The sequence below is a fragment of the Bicyclus anynana genome, chromosome 11 (assembly GCF_947172395.1).
Source record: "Bicyclus anynana chromosome 11, ilBicAnyn1.1, whole genome shotgun sequence".
NCBI lineage: Eukaryota > Metazoa > Arthropoda > Insecta > Lepidoptera > Nymphalidae > Bicyclus > Bicyclus anynana.
This window is the reverse complement of record NC_069093.1, coordinates 12,623,957-12,641,660: the sequence shown is the minus strand read 5'-3', so window position 1 is coordinate 12,641,660 and position 17,704 is coordinate 12,623,957. Positions and strand designations below refer to the sequence as shown.

The 17,704-nt window shown below is 36.0% G+C and overlaps 1 protein-coding gene across 1 annotated transcript; it reads left to right on the top strand.

The window, feature by feature from the left end:
* The first annotated feature begins 5,074 nt into the window (after nucleotides 1-5,074).
* Nucleotides 5,075-16,508, top strand: LOC112053374 (alpha-(1,3)-fucosyltransferase C-like). The gene is made up of 2 exons (XM_024092776.2): nucleotides 5,075-6,420; nucleotides 10,521-16,508. The coding sequence occupies exons 1-2, from the start codon at nucleotides 5,435-5,437 to the stop codon at nucleotides 10,786-10,788; spliced, it is 1,254 nt and encodes a 417-aa protein (XP_023948544.2). The 5' UTR covers nucleotides 5,075-5,434; the 3' UTR covers nucleotides 10,789-16,508.
* Nucleotides 16,509-17,704: the final 1,196 nt, after the last annotated feature.

The following is a 17,704-nucleotide window of genomic DNA, read 5'->3' as shown; positions in this document are numbered from 1 at the left end:
TCTATCCCTCTCTATCTAACAACTTATTAAAGAAAGAGAGATAGATATTAATTTAAAACTCGCACTGACAAGTAATAGTTACTTGTCACAGAATCGCGCTTCAGGACGTTGACATCACCATTACCAGAATGCAAGGTGGCAACACAATCAATATAATATGTCTTCATTAGGTTTTTACTTTATTTTTCACTAGCCAACGCCCCGCGGTTTTACTCGCGTAGTTACTGTTCCCGTGAGAATACGGATATAAAATATATGATACTAATAACGTGGCTTTTTAGTGGTAAAATAATTTTCAAAATAAGTTTAATAGATACAGAGATTACCCCCCTACAACACTACAAACTTTACATCTTTATAATATTAGTACAGATTTTCATTTATTTTATTACTTAAAATTGATTAAAAGAGAAAGCTATTTTATACATTTTAAGTAATCAAAGTCAGTTCAGTAGATACAAAGATTACCCCCTAAAACACCACAAACTTTACATTTATTAGTATAGACTTTCATTTATTTTATTTGTTAAATAAAATTGATTAAAAGAAACGGCTATTTTTAAGTCTGACGGGGGACTAGAAACCTGTACCTCAGCATTTATAATTAAACAAAGGCGAAATGTTTTCTCACTTCGTGTAGAAACCGGAAGGGGTGTGGATTTTCATCCTACTCCTAACAAGTTTTCCCGCTTCCGTCTTAGATTCCATCATCACTTACTATCAAGTGAGATTGTAATCAAGGGCTAACTTCTAAAGAATAATAAAAAAAAGCAATATTATAAAGAGGAATGATTTGATTGTTTTTTGTTTGAATAGAATAGACTCCGAAATTACTGAAATAATTAGAAAAAAATCTTTCACTGTTGGGAAGCTACACTATCCCCTTGTACTATAGGCTATATTTTATCCCCGTATCCTCACGGGAACGGGAACTACGTAGGTGAAACCACGTGGCGTCTGCTAGTAGTAGTATAGGTAAAATGTTTGATTTGAATATGTTTACCAAAGCTTTTACAAATAAGTATATTGTCGAACATTTGTCTGTGCATATTTTATGGGCTCTTACAAACTTAGCTACCTTGTGTGTTTTATCTCAAAACATTGAATAAGGACTTTAAGGTTAATCTCCCTGTCCTAATCTCCTTTGTGGACATTAAAGACCTTTCAGATTACACGCTCGCTTGTCTAAAAGACAAAAGGGCTAATATTATTTTGCGTTCAAATTTGTACGCAACAATGGTATTATCTTTGTGTTTCTTCCCTTACTTTGGGTTTTCTTTTGACTCTGTTCATATAATTTGATGTGAGGATTACACAGACATGGAAAATGATTGAATATTTAAAAAAAGCGGCCAAGTGCGATTCGGACTCGCTCATGAAGGGTTCCGTAGCAGCAAGTAACATAAATTTTTTGCTCATTAATTACATATACCTACACATTATTTACATACATATTACGAGTACGATTTATGACGTACTAAAAAAACTGAACATTTTTGAAGACCTATCATCTATAGATACCTCACACGTATGGGTTTGGCGAAAAAAAATCGAATCTACCCTCGTTATAATATTAGTTTAGATGTAGGTTAGATACCTAGAGATACCTAGTTAACAAGGTTTAAATGTAATAAAATCCGCAATTAGATACTCGATTCACTACTTAGTAATTTTTTACAGTGATCGTTTTTCACTATTTCAATGTTATCTGTCTGTAGCGAGACGTTTTTTTTTTGTTTTGCAAGATTTAAATGGATATTTTTTCACACGACATCAGTTTTTTCGGATTTACCTTTACTTCCTTACATCCGATCTCAATGGTCAATCGTTTTGCATACATTTCTAATTCAATCATATAAACTGTGAAATGTTAATAATAAAATCATTATAATAAATTTAATAATTAATATTAATTGTTCATAGTTAATATTAAATTTATAAAACACGGCTAAAACTCACGTGTATTTCCGACTAGTTTCGAACATTATAATAAATTTAATAATTAATATTAATTGTTCATAGTTAATATTAAATTTATAAAACACGGCTAAAACTCACGTGTATGTCCGACTAGTTTCGAACACATACGGGGCCCTTAGTCATGAAAAACGCAGCGCGATCCAAACAGTCAAACTGTTTCGCCCGTGCCACGTCGCAAGAAAAAAATAATGTTAATAAGTAACACTCACGATAGTTTAAATTCTACAACAAAAGTGTACACTTAGTAATTTTATAAGTAAGCGAACAAGCTTGCTAGTAAGCGAAAATGCCTTCGCTATATTGGATTTCATCATACTTTTCACTAGGCAAGATTGTAATCCACATTAGAAGAGTAACAGGATAATCTACCTTACCCTTAAAAATCGCGACAAAATAAGCCCATTAAGTTGCCAGTACACCGAAGCGGAGCGAGGCAACGGTGCCGAGAAACGGAAAAAATATTAACCAATAGGATTGCACAAATCTCCGCTCTTCTTCATTGGATTCGCGGACTCGCGAGATAGTTTAAAAATTTCTATAAAAACGGTAAGCGGAGCGGAGAAACGGAGCGGGGAATCACGTCTGCAACTCGGCTTCGCATTACTTTCTCTCTCCGCTGCTTCGCTTCACTCCGGTGGACAGACACAGCGCGCAACTCTACTCCGCATTAGTCCTCTTAGCTCCACTGCCTCGCTCCGCTTTGGTGGATAGGCAGCATTAGACGAACACAGACAGGCTCGAAATTGAGCGACTCAAAAAAGACAGGGAGATCAGTGAAGGAGTCCTCAAGCACAACTCGGCAACAAACTGCTTGTTCCGTTTGGCGAGAGAATAGCACAAGGTAATAATTGTTAAATTATTTCATTATAAGAAAAAATAGCAGACAAATATTTTTAAAGGCGTTTTCTTTATTCCGACTGCGCCAGGCGGCCGTCTATAAGCAGGCCTATATAACAAAGTCAGCTAGATGTTAGGACAAATATCGCATAAATACAGAGATCATATTTGTCCTATGGAAACTTAACAAGTAATTCTGACAAATAATATTTATAATTTATATCTAGCATGATTTGTGTCAATCAGACTGGAGTTAGAATTCAATAATGCCACGACAATGCCCCTAGTCCCCGGCAGCCCCACTATTCCTGGCTCTGGCAGCGGTTACGGTAACGGCGGGGCAAGGGGTGTTAAGAATCTCCGGCAGACCCCCACCAGGTGGACTGACGACATCAAGCGAGTCGCAGGGATTCGCTGGATGCAGGCGGCTCAGTATTGTGATGTTGGAAGTCCCTACAAAAGGCATATGTCCTGCAGTGGACGTCCATCGGCTTATATGATGATGATGATGCCACTATAAAGATGTATAGACATTAGACATATACCAAAACTCCTGTCCAGTCAATTGCACACCATAATTACCTTTGTATTTCGTAACATACGAGAAGATATGTTTTGGTTGATACGTGTGAAAAAAAAATCACTATCTATTATCAGGATTGAGATTAGGTCATAGCGGTCTCTAACATTCAGTCAAGTGTGAACAACAATTACTTTTTATAACAGATATTTTTAGGATTCCGTATCTCAAAAGGAAAACAGAACCCTATGCTCCATATTTTGACAGCCTCGGTCACACAGTGCTATGTGCGGTGGATTTACAAGATGGAGGTTGAGGGCTTCGGCTTCGGCCGTGGCTAGTTACCACCCTTCCGGCAAAGACGTACCGCTAAACGATTTAGAGTTCCGGTACGATGTCGTGTAGAAACCGAAAGGAGTCATCCTACTCCTAAGTTAGCCCACTTCCATCTAAGATTACATCATTGCTTACCATCAGGTGAGATTGTGGTCAAGGGCTAACTTGTGAAGAATAAAAAAAAATACACCTTCACTTACAAATTCGTACATGTTCGGAACCCTAAAAAGGAGGCCTTATTACTGACCCTGTAGTGGGCCATTATAAAATGTCCCTGATAATAATGATAAGAACCGAGAGATTAGTTTTGACAATGACTATTTGATTTAAGACTTTCAAAAGCCTTTGTACACTTCCTGATAGATAAGATTTGTCATATTTAACAAACCTTTGTGCATTTTGATAACACTACACAGCAGTCTACTACTCCCACATCTCCGAGTCTCAGAAGAGACCCTGTTAGAGAGTCATTCCGACCGTCGTTTCTCCTTCTGTTTCGGGCCCCATCAGGTGATGCTTCTGAGAATGCCCAAACCTCCTGGTGATTCCGCTGAGATCCTATAAAGCCTACGGCTAAAAACAGCTAAGAATTACAACCGCATGCTAAATTACTGAACTGATTTTCTGGTACAAAAACAAATGAAAGTTATTAACGAAAAATCCAATGTCCATTGTTTTGGACTCATTTCAGTCAATATTTAATTAGCGTGAGTTTTCTTTGGATGCATGCGATTTTTTTACGTGGCATAACGAAACTGAACAAATAATGCTGTCAAATAATATATTGCTGATTTTGTTATGGTACTGTTTATTATTAGACACGAAATTTTATATAGGTCACGCATTCTTAGAAAAGCCAACTTGGAAAGCCAGTCGTGAATTTTGGTAAAAAAATATTTTATGACAGGTTTTATGATGACAGATTTTATGACAGGGCATGATGTAAGGGCTAATCTTTGGAGCCATTAAACCGATTTTGCAAAAATTCTTTTACCAATAGAAGTTAATTGAGAATGTCATCTTTTATTGCCATATTCCCAGGGGAACGGAAACTAAGCGGGTCAAATCGCGGGCGTCCACTAGTCAAATTATAAGCTAAGAACAATTTCCATCACGTCAGTTTTCAACCAGAAAAGCATCATAATCGATACATTAACTTAAAAACTTTTTAAGGTGGGGATTAAAACGTATAGTTAGACAGGATAATTCTGATGCTATTGGCTAGATGCCACGTTCTGTTTCTCCCACGCTCCAAGTACCACGTCCTTTTCGATTGAAGGCTCTAAAGCTACGCCAGACGCCAAGCGGTCGCCACCAGTGACGTCATCTGTGACGTCACAATACGGGCACGTTGGCGGTCGCTTTGATATCTTTGTGGAGTGTACAAAACTATCGCGCCCGACATTGTCGTAGCGAAAATTACGCACCAAATATTAAACTTGAATAAAACCATGACACACGCATTGATGGAATGATATACTTAAATAGGTTTTTTTTCATGTATGTTTCACATTGATAAAACTAATCGCATTTTTTTAATATTATTTATTTAAATAGTGACGTGAGATTTATCAGCGACGGACGTTTTCTCTGTGAGTGTGAGGTGCCGAGATACTTTTAATTCTGTGTGATAAAATCGATGTAAACAGTTGTCCGATAAAGAAAATAGTCGACCATGTTTAGCTAAGCGAGCAGTCGTTATACTGCCGGTAAACGTGTAGACACGCGTTGTCTTCGTACGGACGAGGTCAACCCAGCGCCATGAAGACGAATAAAATAAGGAGTTCTTTCTCAATGAAAACATTCTTCTACATTTTCACAACGTTCATGCTAATTATGTTGTACGTATCGTTGAGAGATTTAAAATCAACCAATGAGAAATTATTGGCGGAGAAATACATGCAGAACTTAGAGCCGTTGATGGAAAGAGTGCTTTTGAAATTAAATGAAGATGACGAGTTGAGAAGAAAGGAATCGGGCATGAAGTATATTTTGCAGTGGACGTCCCCGACAACCATGCCGTTTGCCTTCATGGGCAAAGGTCAACAGGCATTCATTGAAAAGAACTGCACTTTCAAAAATTGCTACGTGACGAACAACAGGACACTTTTGGGTGATTACACAAAATTCGACGTCATCGCGTTCCACGGGCCAGAAGTTATTCGCATGGCTAAATCTAGTTTACCAGATCGGAGGTCACTGCGACAGAAGTACGTTTTTGGATCTATGGAATCCTCTGACTATTACCCTGTTTGTTCGGACAAATTTAATGATTATTTCAATTGGACCTGGACTTATAAACTTGAACCGTATGCGAAATGGGGTTACTTAACGGTACGAGATTTGAACAATAACATAATTGGACCGAAAGATGTTACGCACTGGATTAAGCTGTCAGAAATGGAACCAGTGAGCACTGAATTTAGGAATAAGTTGAAAACTAAAAAGAAAGCAGCCGCTTGGTTCGTTTCTAATTGCAATTCGAGGAGTGGTCGTGAAGTGTTCGTAAAAAAGTTACAAGACGAGTTGAAACAATACAACTTAGATGTGGACATTTACGGTGGTTGTGGTCCCTTTCGGTGTTCCCGGGACAGTGAAAATGCTTGTGACAAGGTTGTCGAGAACGATTATTATTTCTATCTATCGTTTGAGAATTCCTTCGCTGAGGATTATGTGACTGAGAAGTTGTTGCGACCCCTTATTCATGACGCTGTTCCAATTGTTTACGGTGCCGCAAATTACACAAGGTAAAAGTTTGTTTTAGAATCATCATCATCATCAATTATAATAAAACATGGCTTAAACTTACGATATTGTAGTACTTTTATGAATTATAATATAATAATATGGACCTAACACACTTGGCGTTACCTCTTTGTCAAAGTATAAGATCAATGATCTAACGCGTTTATAAAACCGTTTTAAAATCGATGTTTATTAGAATTTTATAAACTTATTATAAAAAAATGAACCGACTTCAAAATCAGAAAATAAACTAAAATGCGAAAAATAACATCTTACGTGCTACCTTCTGATAAAACTTTACGATTTTGGTATTCCTGAACTAGGATTAGGTAACAACCCAAGGACTAACCAAAATTTTTAGGTTCTAATCTAATCTAACCTAACTTTAGGTTTGACAAAATTATACTTATAGTTAAACATAACAACATTTTACTAATTAAAGAACAGCGTTTATAAAAATTAAGAAACGCATCTGGCCACCCCTCCGCTTTTTGAAAGTTCTCCTCGATCAATTTCTCCAGGATTCCACAATTAGACCCTGGTTTCCTTGTCATGGTACCACCCACGGAACATCTCCTTTCCAACAAAAAAAGAATTATCAGAATCGGATCATAAACGACGAATTATTTTCATTTTAACACAAAATTACTGAACGGATTTTCATGAAAATTAAATGGGACCAATCTGGAAGTGTACAAACAAAAAACAATTTTTAAAACTGGTTAATAAATGAGGAAGTTATGAGGTAACTAACATTTAAAAAAAATAACAAAAAACATACGCGTCGTATTTGAGAACCTCCTCCTTATTTTGTAGTCGGTTAAAAATAGATAATATCGCTGAAGTTTTTCAATATTTGTAGTTTGTAGACATGACACGATAATATAATAATACCTACCTACGAATATCACCATTGAATCATGACATAAAATGACGTGTCAAAAATGCTTGTAAACTAACCCTAATTCATTTATTTCAAATAAATGAATTTAATTGTTTGAATTTTTATTTTATACTTTACTCGAAGAACAGTTTGATCTCGATTAGTCATTTTCAATCATTGAAACGCAAAACAATACAGAAATTATTTCACGTTTTTACGTGTTGAAGCGACTTAAAATATAGTTGATAAAAGTAAATACATATATTTGAACAGTTGGACATTTAGTAAAATCAAAAAAAGAATATATTCAACATACTGACTACATTGTATTTACACTAATATTATAAAGAGATAAAGTTTGTAAGATTGTAACAATTTTTTGTAAGGGGTAAAGTTATACTTCGACTGTTTTTAAATTTCTTGCAATCTGGTTACAATTTAAAAAAAGGAGGAGGTTCTCAATTCGAGTGGATGTTTTTTTTATTACCTGATTACATGAAGAGGTATGGATCGATTTGGTTGTTGTGGTTGGTTGTTTGTTACATAAAAAAAAAATCAACTGATTTCAAAAACAAAATGCACTGACTAAACTAAAAAGCGAAAAATAATATCATACTATGTTCTATATGTATATCATATTATGTTCTAAATCTTGATCAGTTTGAAGGCGGTGCAAAACCGAGTGTTGTGTGAATATAAAAATGTAGGTGGAAAGATCTCAGCAATAGGAATCGATCGAGCCCAATCACAAGGTAGCTACTGTAAATAGTTAAAGAAATCCCTCGTCTGTGTTTCGGCTCCATCATCAGGTCGACTTCAGACCTTCATCACGTTGTAGTGCTTTAAAATGTTTATAGGAAAATAAATAAAACGCTATAGTTATCCTTACGATTTTTTAAAGTTCCCCTCGATTCCTCCAGGATTTCATCATCAGATTCCGACATGATGTCAATGAGAACATCTTAGTAGTATAATCAAATATAAAAAGAATTATACAAATAGACCCAGCCGTCTTTGAGTAATCAGGTAACATACACACAAAAAAAATATAGATTCGAATTGAGAAGCTCCTTTTTTGAAGTCGGTTTACAATACTACTTTTATAATTACAATTTTTATAATATGTAGTTATAGATATGTAGGTACGTAGTTTTAATATTATTGTAAAATTTTTTTTGGTTGACAAATTATTTAATAATAATTAATTTACTTTGTACCTATCAGAATCTTCATGATACTGTTTCGAAAGTGACTAATATAATAATAATTATAATTATTATCAGTTATATTAAGTGGGTTGATAGTTACAAGCTAAAAACCCCACTTGGTATTTATAGTTATTCACGGGCAAAATCAACCGGGACTTATAATATTATGTTTAATGAATGTATATTCATTAGATATGCATATACCTACATAGTGTTTAGTATCACTTCGCAAAACGAATAACTGATTCATCAACGCATAACACAATTACCAAGTTTAGTAATTGAAATTTTGTAACATATCTAAAAACCAACAGGAAATAATTTTTGGCATGTTATTTACTTTAAAGTCTGGAAGATGTTTTGTCCGAAAAGCGAAAGGTCATCATCACGCTTGACGTACCTACAGAAGTGAAATTTGGCAGGGAGGTAGTTTACAGTTTGTAGACGTCCGCTAAGAACTGATTTTGCGACAGGGCCGGATTATGGAAGTATAAGACGGTCAACATCGCGGGCGTCCACTAGTATTACAAATATACACAAAGTTTGTGCAAAACGTGTCATGAATTTAAAACTGAAGCCATATATGATGTAAAATTTGGCTCACTGATTTATTCGTAGACTCCTTAATAACACGTAAGTTCAAGGTTTTCGTCAAACGCTGACAGAACTCGAGATCTGCAGATATATACAGTGTATATACGAGAAGAATATTTGATTACTGGAAAGTCATCAAATATTTTGGAATTTGCGTGAATCGTAGTCAAACTGTGTAGCTTAGGCGATTCTTCGATCTTTGCTAATGATCTCATTTCAACGTAGATAGTGGATTCCAAATTTAAAGTTCTAAACCATAGTCACGTAGACAGAATTTTAGAAATTTGTTTATGCTTGTGGCAATATGGCTTCCCTTTTTTTCTTTTTACCTCAAAAGGAAAAAAACGGAAGTCTTGTTGGCTGCTGTTTTAAAAAAAGAACTATATAAAATATGAGGCGCCTGTTTAACTGTATCTTTTTAAGATTACATAACCACACTGTATGTAATCATCTGTGTCATCATCATCGTCATCACCATCATCATCATCATCATCATCATCATCATCATCATCATAATCATCATCATCATCATCATCATCATCATCATCATCATCATCATCATCATCATCATCATCATCATCATCATCGTCATTATCATCATCTACATCATCATCATCATCGTCATCATCATCTTCATCATCATCATCATCATCATCATCATCATCATCATCATCTTCATCATCTTCATCATCATCATCATCATCATCATCATCATCATCATCATCGTCATCATCATCATCATTATCAGCCGATAGACGTCCACTGTTGCACATAGGCCTGTTTTATGGACTTCCAAACAACATTTTCTCAAGCCGCCAGCATCCAGTGCCGCTCTATAACCCAATTATATCGGGTTACCTAGTGGAGGGTCGACCAACAGGTACTGTGCTTTCCGATGCGGGGTTACCATTCGAGCACCTTGGGACCCCATTGTCCGTCGGCTTTCTGACCGATGTGTCCCGCCCATTGCCACTTCTGTCATCATTCATCATTCATTCATCAAATCCGCTTTGGGCCAGCGTGGTGGACTATTGGCCTAACCCCTCTCATTCAGAGAGGAGACTCGAGCTCAGCAGTGAGCCGTATATGGGTTGATAACGACGATATATAAAACTTTCGTGTCACAATGTTTGTTTCCATAACCCACCGAAACGGCTTGACCGATTCTTACGATATTTTATATACATATTTAGTACATCTGAGAATCGGCCAATATCTATTTTTCAAACCCCCAAACCTTAGATATAAGGTAGGAGTAGGGTAGGGGTAGGTAAGGGTATATGTAGGTGAGTCAAAGCGAAGCTTGACCGGATCAGCTAGTCTGTTTATAAATACACAATTAGATTACCAGCGAGGCATTGTTATAAGTACCTATAAAGTAGCAGTTTCACGCTAATTTCGTGTTCTATTTTCACAGGTTCATGCCAGATGGCATATACTTGAACGCGCGAGAACTCGGCGTCGAGAAGTTAGCGCGAAGGATGCACGAGATCATACAAAATCCAGATACGTACGCCGATTTCTTCCGATGGAAGAACCATTACTACTACCACGACAGCTTGGACTACGTGGACTCGGATTACTATTGCGGTTTTTGTGAGATGCTAAACAATGATGAGTATGTGAGGAGTTTTAGTGTGATAAAGGACTTTCGAAAGTGGTGGGATCCGCCTGGACGGTGTTGATCAAAGTAGTTTTAAGTAACAAACTGTTAATGTGGGCACTGACCAGTGTAATGGGGCGTAACGTAAGATTATTATTGTTTTTTATTTTTTCAATTCTTTACAAGTTAGCCCTTGACTACAATCTGGACTGATGGTAAGTGATGATGCCATCTAAGATGGACCGGGCTAACTTTTGGAGGAGGAGAAGGAGGTTGTACGCTTATTAGGACCATTGTTTGGAATTTCGTACTAAATAGCCATGTCTAGACGTCATTCCAAATCAAAATCAAATCAAAATTAATCAATTCAACACACAGTAAAGATTTAGCCAAGATCAAACCCAAATGGCTTGCATATAAGATGCTCTACTAACACGCTACTAAAAAGAGCTTGAAGCATCAGTAAACATATTATTAAAGAATTAATGTTATAGCTTCTGAACTTCGTTCGTAACACCAGTGATGGTCCGCGCGGGCCGGGGGGCGTGTAGCGATAAATGAAAAACCCACGATTGATGCACCTCACTTCCCCGCACGCACGATTTCACACCCGCGTGTCACAGTCTTTCCCCCCGTCGCCCGCATAACATGGGAGTGTTACGACAAACTTGCCAGACTATAACTTAGTATTACATCCAAAGGCATTTAGCGGGAAAAGGAAGAAGCAAAGAACATATAAAGCGAGCCATATTTTGCTGCCAGTATGGGAAACAAGCGAGCAAAAAGCCGCTTTTTCCCTACTCGGGACACAGTTTCTGGGAATATAACATTACGCACCGTAAAGCTGGTCAGTACCCACCATTATAAATAGTAAAATATACGTATATTTATGTGAATATATCTTGTATTATTAGAGAAGAATTGTACTAATAAGCTAGAATAATGAATGCTGAAGTTGTTCGGCCTAGCATGCGACCAAGTGAAGAGAAATAGACAAAATGTTGTCCAATGGCGGCGGAGTTGTTTGAGTCATAAACAGATAGCGGCAATGTGAATTTTATACTATAGATCCGAAAAATAGGCTACAAAACTGAACGCACACACTCAGTTTTGTCTTTAATTCCATTATTTATTTATGATTAGATAGTGTTTACACTTCCTGAACACACAACTCGAGATTGTAGACGATATTTAAGAGTTATTTGTTTAAATAACGTTCTTTGTTGACCACAACTAACTTGGAGATGGCGAATTTTTCTCTTTTGAGCGCCTCATTTTTCATGACCTACTAACACATCTAACATGTATTTAACATCATTGGATAGCGGTATTTCCAATATAATATAAATAACGTTCTTTGTTGACCACAACTAACTTGGAGATGGCGAATTTTTCTCTTTTGAGCGCCTCATTTTTTATGACCTAGTAACACATCTAACATGTATTTAACATCATTGGATAGTGGTATTTCCAATTGTGCCGCCATGGTTTGAAATTTATCTATTTCTCTTCGTCGTTGGTCGCATGTTGACACTACTGTTAATGATGACTTACGCTGGTGTGTACATTCCTTTAAAATTCTTATTCCAAAGTAATAATGTGATATAATTTAGTTATATTTACTTACCTGCTCGTGTAAGCATTATGTAAAATTCAGTAACCAAAATTTACAAAAAAAGGTTGTGATTGTACAAGTAGGTTATTTTTTTTTATTTTAACGTGTGTAGCAGCACGAAAATATCGAATACAGCTGGACGTACAAAGTTGAAATTTGGTAGGGAGGTAGTTTATAGAAAGTAGAAATCCGCTTAGAAAAGACTTTACGAGAGGGCCGGATTAAGGTAGACCAAATCGCGGGCGTCCGCTAGTAGTTTATAATAATTTTAGTTAAGCGATCTCCTCAATACGACCAGCTAGGCTATTCTAACGATATTTATATAACTCGCAAGTGCGAATTTCGAATTCATCTCTATCTCTCTCTGTTTAACACGATACTATAGAATGAGAAAGATAGCAGTAATTTCGAAACTCGCACTTGCGAGTTATATAAAACATCGTTAGAGAATAGCCGTGCAGTATTGTATAGGCTAGTTGTCACCCCCTATCAAAACCACCCTCTTTATACTATTAGTAAGTATACTTACATGTTAATTTAATTTATTTATTATTCATAATAAGCTATGATATTTTTATTTGTTTTTATAATATAATGACATTTTTTTAAATGGTCTAAAATTGTTCATTATCGTTCTACTACATTGAAAAAAAATATCAGAGACGAGAATACATAAAAATTTTAATTTTCACACATTTTATTGACAATACGAACCAAAACGCTGTCAGCCATGATGGTCTATATTTTATAGTTTCATGACGTCATGTAAACACTAAACCTTAACGAAACGGTATTAACGAAAACATCGACTTTCTAAAGGATGTTAGGGTGAATTTCATATGAATTGAATTTTTTACACTTATTATTTACACTAATAATTCTATAATAAGAATTAAAAAAAAATACAACTGACATCAAAACATAAATGTACCCACGAAACTAAAAAGCGAAAAATATCATTATAATATTTTCTACCAGTGGGTAGAAATATTATGTTAACTTCATCACCTTCAAAGTTAAGGTGGTAAAAAGGGCTTGGCATCAACTTCACAGTGATCAGTGGATTATTTTGAAGTTGGTGAACGTGTTGTATTGATTTCCATTGTTACTGAAAAATACATGAAAGAAAAAAAGAATGCCTTGAATTAATAGATCGGCATCTCCTTCAAAGTAATCAGTAGGTAGAAAATTTTATAATGTTATTTTTAGCTTTCTAGTTACATATTTTATGTTTTGAAGTCGGTTGTAATTATTTTTAAATATTTATTAGGTACCTACTTCATTTTATAAGGCAAGGTAGGGCGCGGCGTGTGACTAGGGTGGTATCAATTAAGTAATTGCATTTATGGGGTCACCACGACTTCTATATTATTCTAGCCAACGATTTTATACTATTAGATATGTTTCGTGTCGGCAAAACCACCGCAAAAAGTTATCCGAATTTAGCTACTCCACTGAGTCCACACATGCACAATTTTGTGATTACTTACATTATATGTTTATGTATACAGGGTGTCCTGTATATATTACGACATACTATGCAGGCTGATAGCTGACATAAAGCCCTACTAAAATAATGTCATATACCTATGTAAGCCGAATATTATTTACTTATTTTTTTTTACGGTTTTAAAATTATATTAATTTTTCTTCAAAATACAAAAATCCCTACCTTCAGAAAAAAATAGTCTGACCAGGTGCTGAAAAATTATTTACGGGTTGATTTTATATTTGGTATTTTTGAGTAAGTACTTGTTTCAACTAATGAAACTTTAGGTTTTCCTTTTACAAAGCAAGTTTTTCCAAAAATGTCTAATGTCTTACATCATTGGAATCCTTATTAAATGGACATATTTTTAAGGTATGTGTACAGCTTCGCCTAGTACATTTATTTTTCTTTGCGAAAGTTAAAATAGATGAAACAACTATTCAAAATTAATACCAAGTATCAACGCTTTAGTAGTTTTTCAGCACATGGTATGACTAAACTCCGTCGAAGGTATGGTAAAGTAGATTTTTGTATTTTGTTAAAAAAATATAATTATAATTTAAAAATTATTCGGTTTTCGGCTATATATAGTATGGGTAGCAACCCAACTAGTATTTTTAGTAAGCGGAAAGCTGATAACACCAAATAAGTAGATAAAGTAGTCAACAATAGTCTGGTCTGTATCCCGAATTTTGATAAGATTAGCTATGTGTCTACTAATCTAATTTTGCCAAAAGTAGAAGATATGATAATTTTGATCCATATTTATATTATAATAAAGTCGAGTCATCATATCAGCTGATGGACGTCCACTGCAGGACATAGGCCTTTTGTAGGGACTTCCAAACATCACGAATCTGAGTCACCTGCATCCAGCGAATCCCTGCTGCCCCTGCGAAAGGTCGACAGACACTGCGCTTTCTAGTGCGGGGTCGCCATTCCAGCACTTTGGGACCCTAACATCCATCGGCTCTTCGAACTATGTGCCCCGCCCATTGCCACTTCAGCTTCGCAACTCGTTGAACTATGTTAGTGACTTTGGTTCTTCTGTGGATCTCCTCATTTCTGATTCAATCACGCAGAGATACTCCTCACATAGCTTGTTTCATCGCCCGCTGTGTGACTTTGAGCTTTCTTATGAGGCCCATAGTTAGCGACCAAGGTCGAGGTCGAGGTAAAGTCGACTTTAATTTTTTTACTAGTTTTACTAGTTTTAGGCTTTAGTCAATTAGTAATGGTCTAAGATCCGGTCCGGTCTAATTCGGAATGGTCTAAGGTCTAAATATCGTCTACAATGACGAGCTGTGTGTTCAGAAAGTGTAAAAAATATATAGATATAAATATATAATGGAATTAAAGACAAAATTGTGCATGTGTGCGCTCAATATTGTAGACTATCATTCAGATCATTTTTTGAGATGATTTTGTAGGGACGTGACATATCTACAGTATAAAATAATCGTTGGGTATGGGGATAAAGCCTTTGTTATTCCCCCATAATGTAGCTTTCTATTCATGAAAGATTTTCTATATCGTTTTAGTAGATTTTGAGTTTATTCGTTACATTCAAAAATAAAAACATTTCGTCTTTAAAATATTAATGTAGATATAGCTTACAATTTCGTACGGTTATAGTAAAATTGAATATTTCCAATATATATTTTTATGGAAATTGATTTTTTATTAGCTGGTCAATTCGACTGCAATGGTAAGTGGTGACGCAGTGTGGCAGGCAACTTGTTTAAACAAAATCGCTTTGTAGTAGGTAGATACGTACGAGTATAATACGATAGAATATGTCAAAGACGAAATATGTGACGAGCGGGGAGTCAACCTTGTGCCTTCTAGATAAACGTATACCACCTACACATAATAAAGGTAAACTTAGTTTCGTCAGGTAAGATACTCAGCTGTCTCTATTGCCGGATATGAGAATTTTCAAATCGATCTAAACAAAAAATATACATCAAAAAATATACGCCAGGCTTCCATGGTGCAGTGGTATGCGGGGTGGACTTACAAGACGGAGGTCCTGGGTACGATCCCCGGCTGGGTCGATTGAGGTTTTCATAATTGCTCCAAGTCTGGCTGGTGGGAGGCTTCAGCCCAGGCTAGTTACCACCCTATTTAGCGTTCCGGTACGATGTCGTGTAGAAACCGAAAGGAGTGTGGATTTCATCTTACTCCTAATAAGTTAGCCCACTTCCATCTTAGATTGCATCACCACGTACCATCAGGTGAGATTGTAGTCAAGGGCTAACCTGTATAGAATAAAAAAAATATCATTATTAGGCTAAATTAAACCCACCACGTTGTTCAAGTGCGAGCGATAATTTCCATAATCCTCGAATGAATACTGTTCCTGTCATCCCACTTCTGATGTCGGAGTATTTTTCATCGGGTTTTACATCAGAAGCCGTTGTTGGCAAAACACAATTACTGAATGAAAATCTGTCAGGTCTAACAATCCCCACTAAGAATGTTACCAATAAACCCTACAAACATCGTTCACAAGTGCGTGACTCCACTCAAGGTCATTCTCTGCCACTCAGGGTCTATTGGTAACATTCTTAGTGGAAATTGTTAGAACTGACAGATTTTCATTCAGTAATTGTGTTTTGCAGACAACCGCTTCTGATGTACAACCCCTTTATACCTACTGCGACATAGATGATATTTGTTTATGTTAGTGCTGGAGGAAAATTCTCCGGATTCCATGGACAGCATTTCGGACCAATACATCTATACTTACCCAACTCCGAGTCAAAACTATACCAACCATCGGCTTTAAGCAAATCCTTGATTACTTCAGGAAAGCCGGAAATAATCTCGAGAAACTATGGTCACTGGTAAATTGAAATTTAAAGACGCGGGGCAGCTATTCAATGCGTTGGCCAGCGGGCTTGTTATGTATCTCAGTGTACCATTCAATTAATAAGTCACTACATCGTTTTTCATCGTATTTTCGTTTTAGTTTTAGTCGTACATCTAAGACAGTTATTTCAACGAAATAACCTTGACTGCACCATTTTACGTCACATCGTAACGATTATTAGTTTCTACGATCATCTAACATGATTTCAACGAAATTACATAAATACTAGTTTTTCACGAATATTCTAATTTTACTTTACATAAAATGACGATACTTATCTAATTTCGTTGAAAACACAATGTTAGATGATTGCAAAAACAAAAAACACACATAGTGACTGATTATTTCAATGGTACACCGAGATACTTATAGTCCAAGATCCCAGAGGGATCTTACTCTATTAGTTATCCTGCAGAGATTTTATATAATTCGTAAGTGCGAGTTTCGAATGCACCTCTTTCTTTCTCTTTCTATAGTTACCGTGTTAAACAGAGAGATATAGAGATGAATTCGAAACTTGAACTTGCGAGTTGTACGAAACATCGTTTCAGAATAGCCATTTTGGTAAATGATTTGATGTGTTAATTGATTTGATGTTTATTTTAATAGGTTGATAAGACCAAAATAGTGAATAAGCCAGCTGGACCGCACTATAGTTGATCACTATTTACATTTACATCTCCGTGTGGCTGAAAATAGGACAAGACGGCGTGACACAGTGGAACTCAAAATCAAGGATGCTGTCATATAGATATGATTATAGAAACAAAAAACCTGCTTAAGCGTAATGAACTGAAAAGAGAAAAACAAGTATCACAATAACTATATAAAGTTCTGTTTAAATTCTTTGTGGTGCCGTATACGGTGACAAACATTGGCATTTCATTCTTTGCCCGTAAGAAAGTATTATTTGTCCCCCACTTTTTAATATGTTGTTATCCATATTGTTAGGATAAGGTAAAAAAAAAACCACCCCCACGTTTTTTTCATTTACGGGTGCCATTTTGAAAATTTTGACG

What these genes read in the sequence shown, in the direction of transcription:
- LOC112053374 (XM_024092776.2), top strand. Translation starts at nt 5,435, where the DNA reads ATGAAGACGAATAAAATAAGGAGTTCTTTCTCAATGAAAACATTCTTC. An exon ending in GGTGCCGCAAATTACACAAG is followed by an intron (nt 6,421 to 10,520) that starts GTAAAAGTTTGT and finishes CTATTTTCACAG; the next exon opens with GTTCATGCCAGATGGCATAT.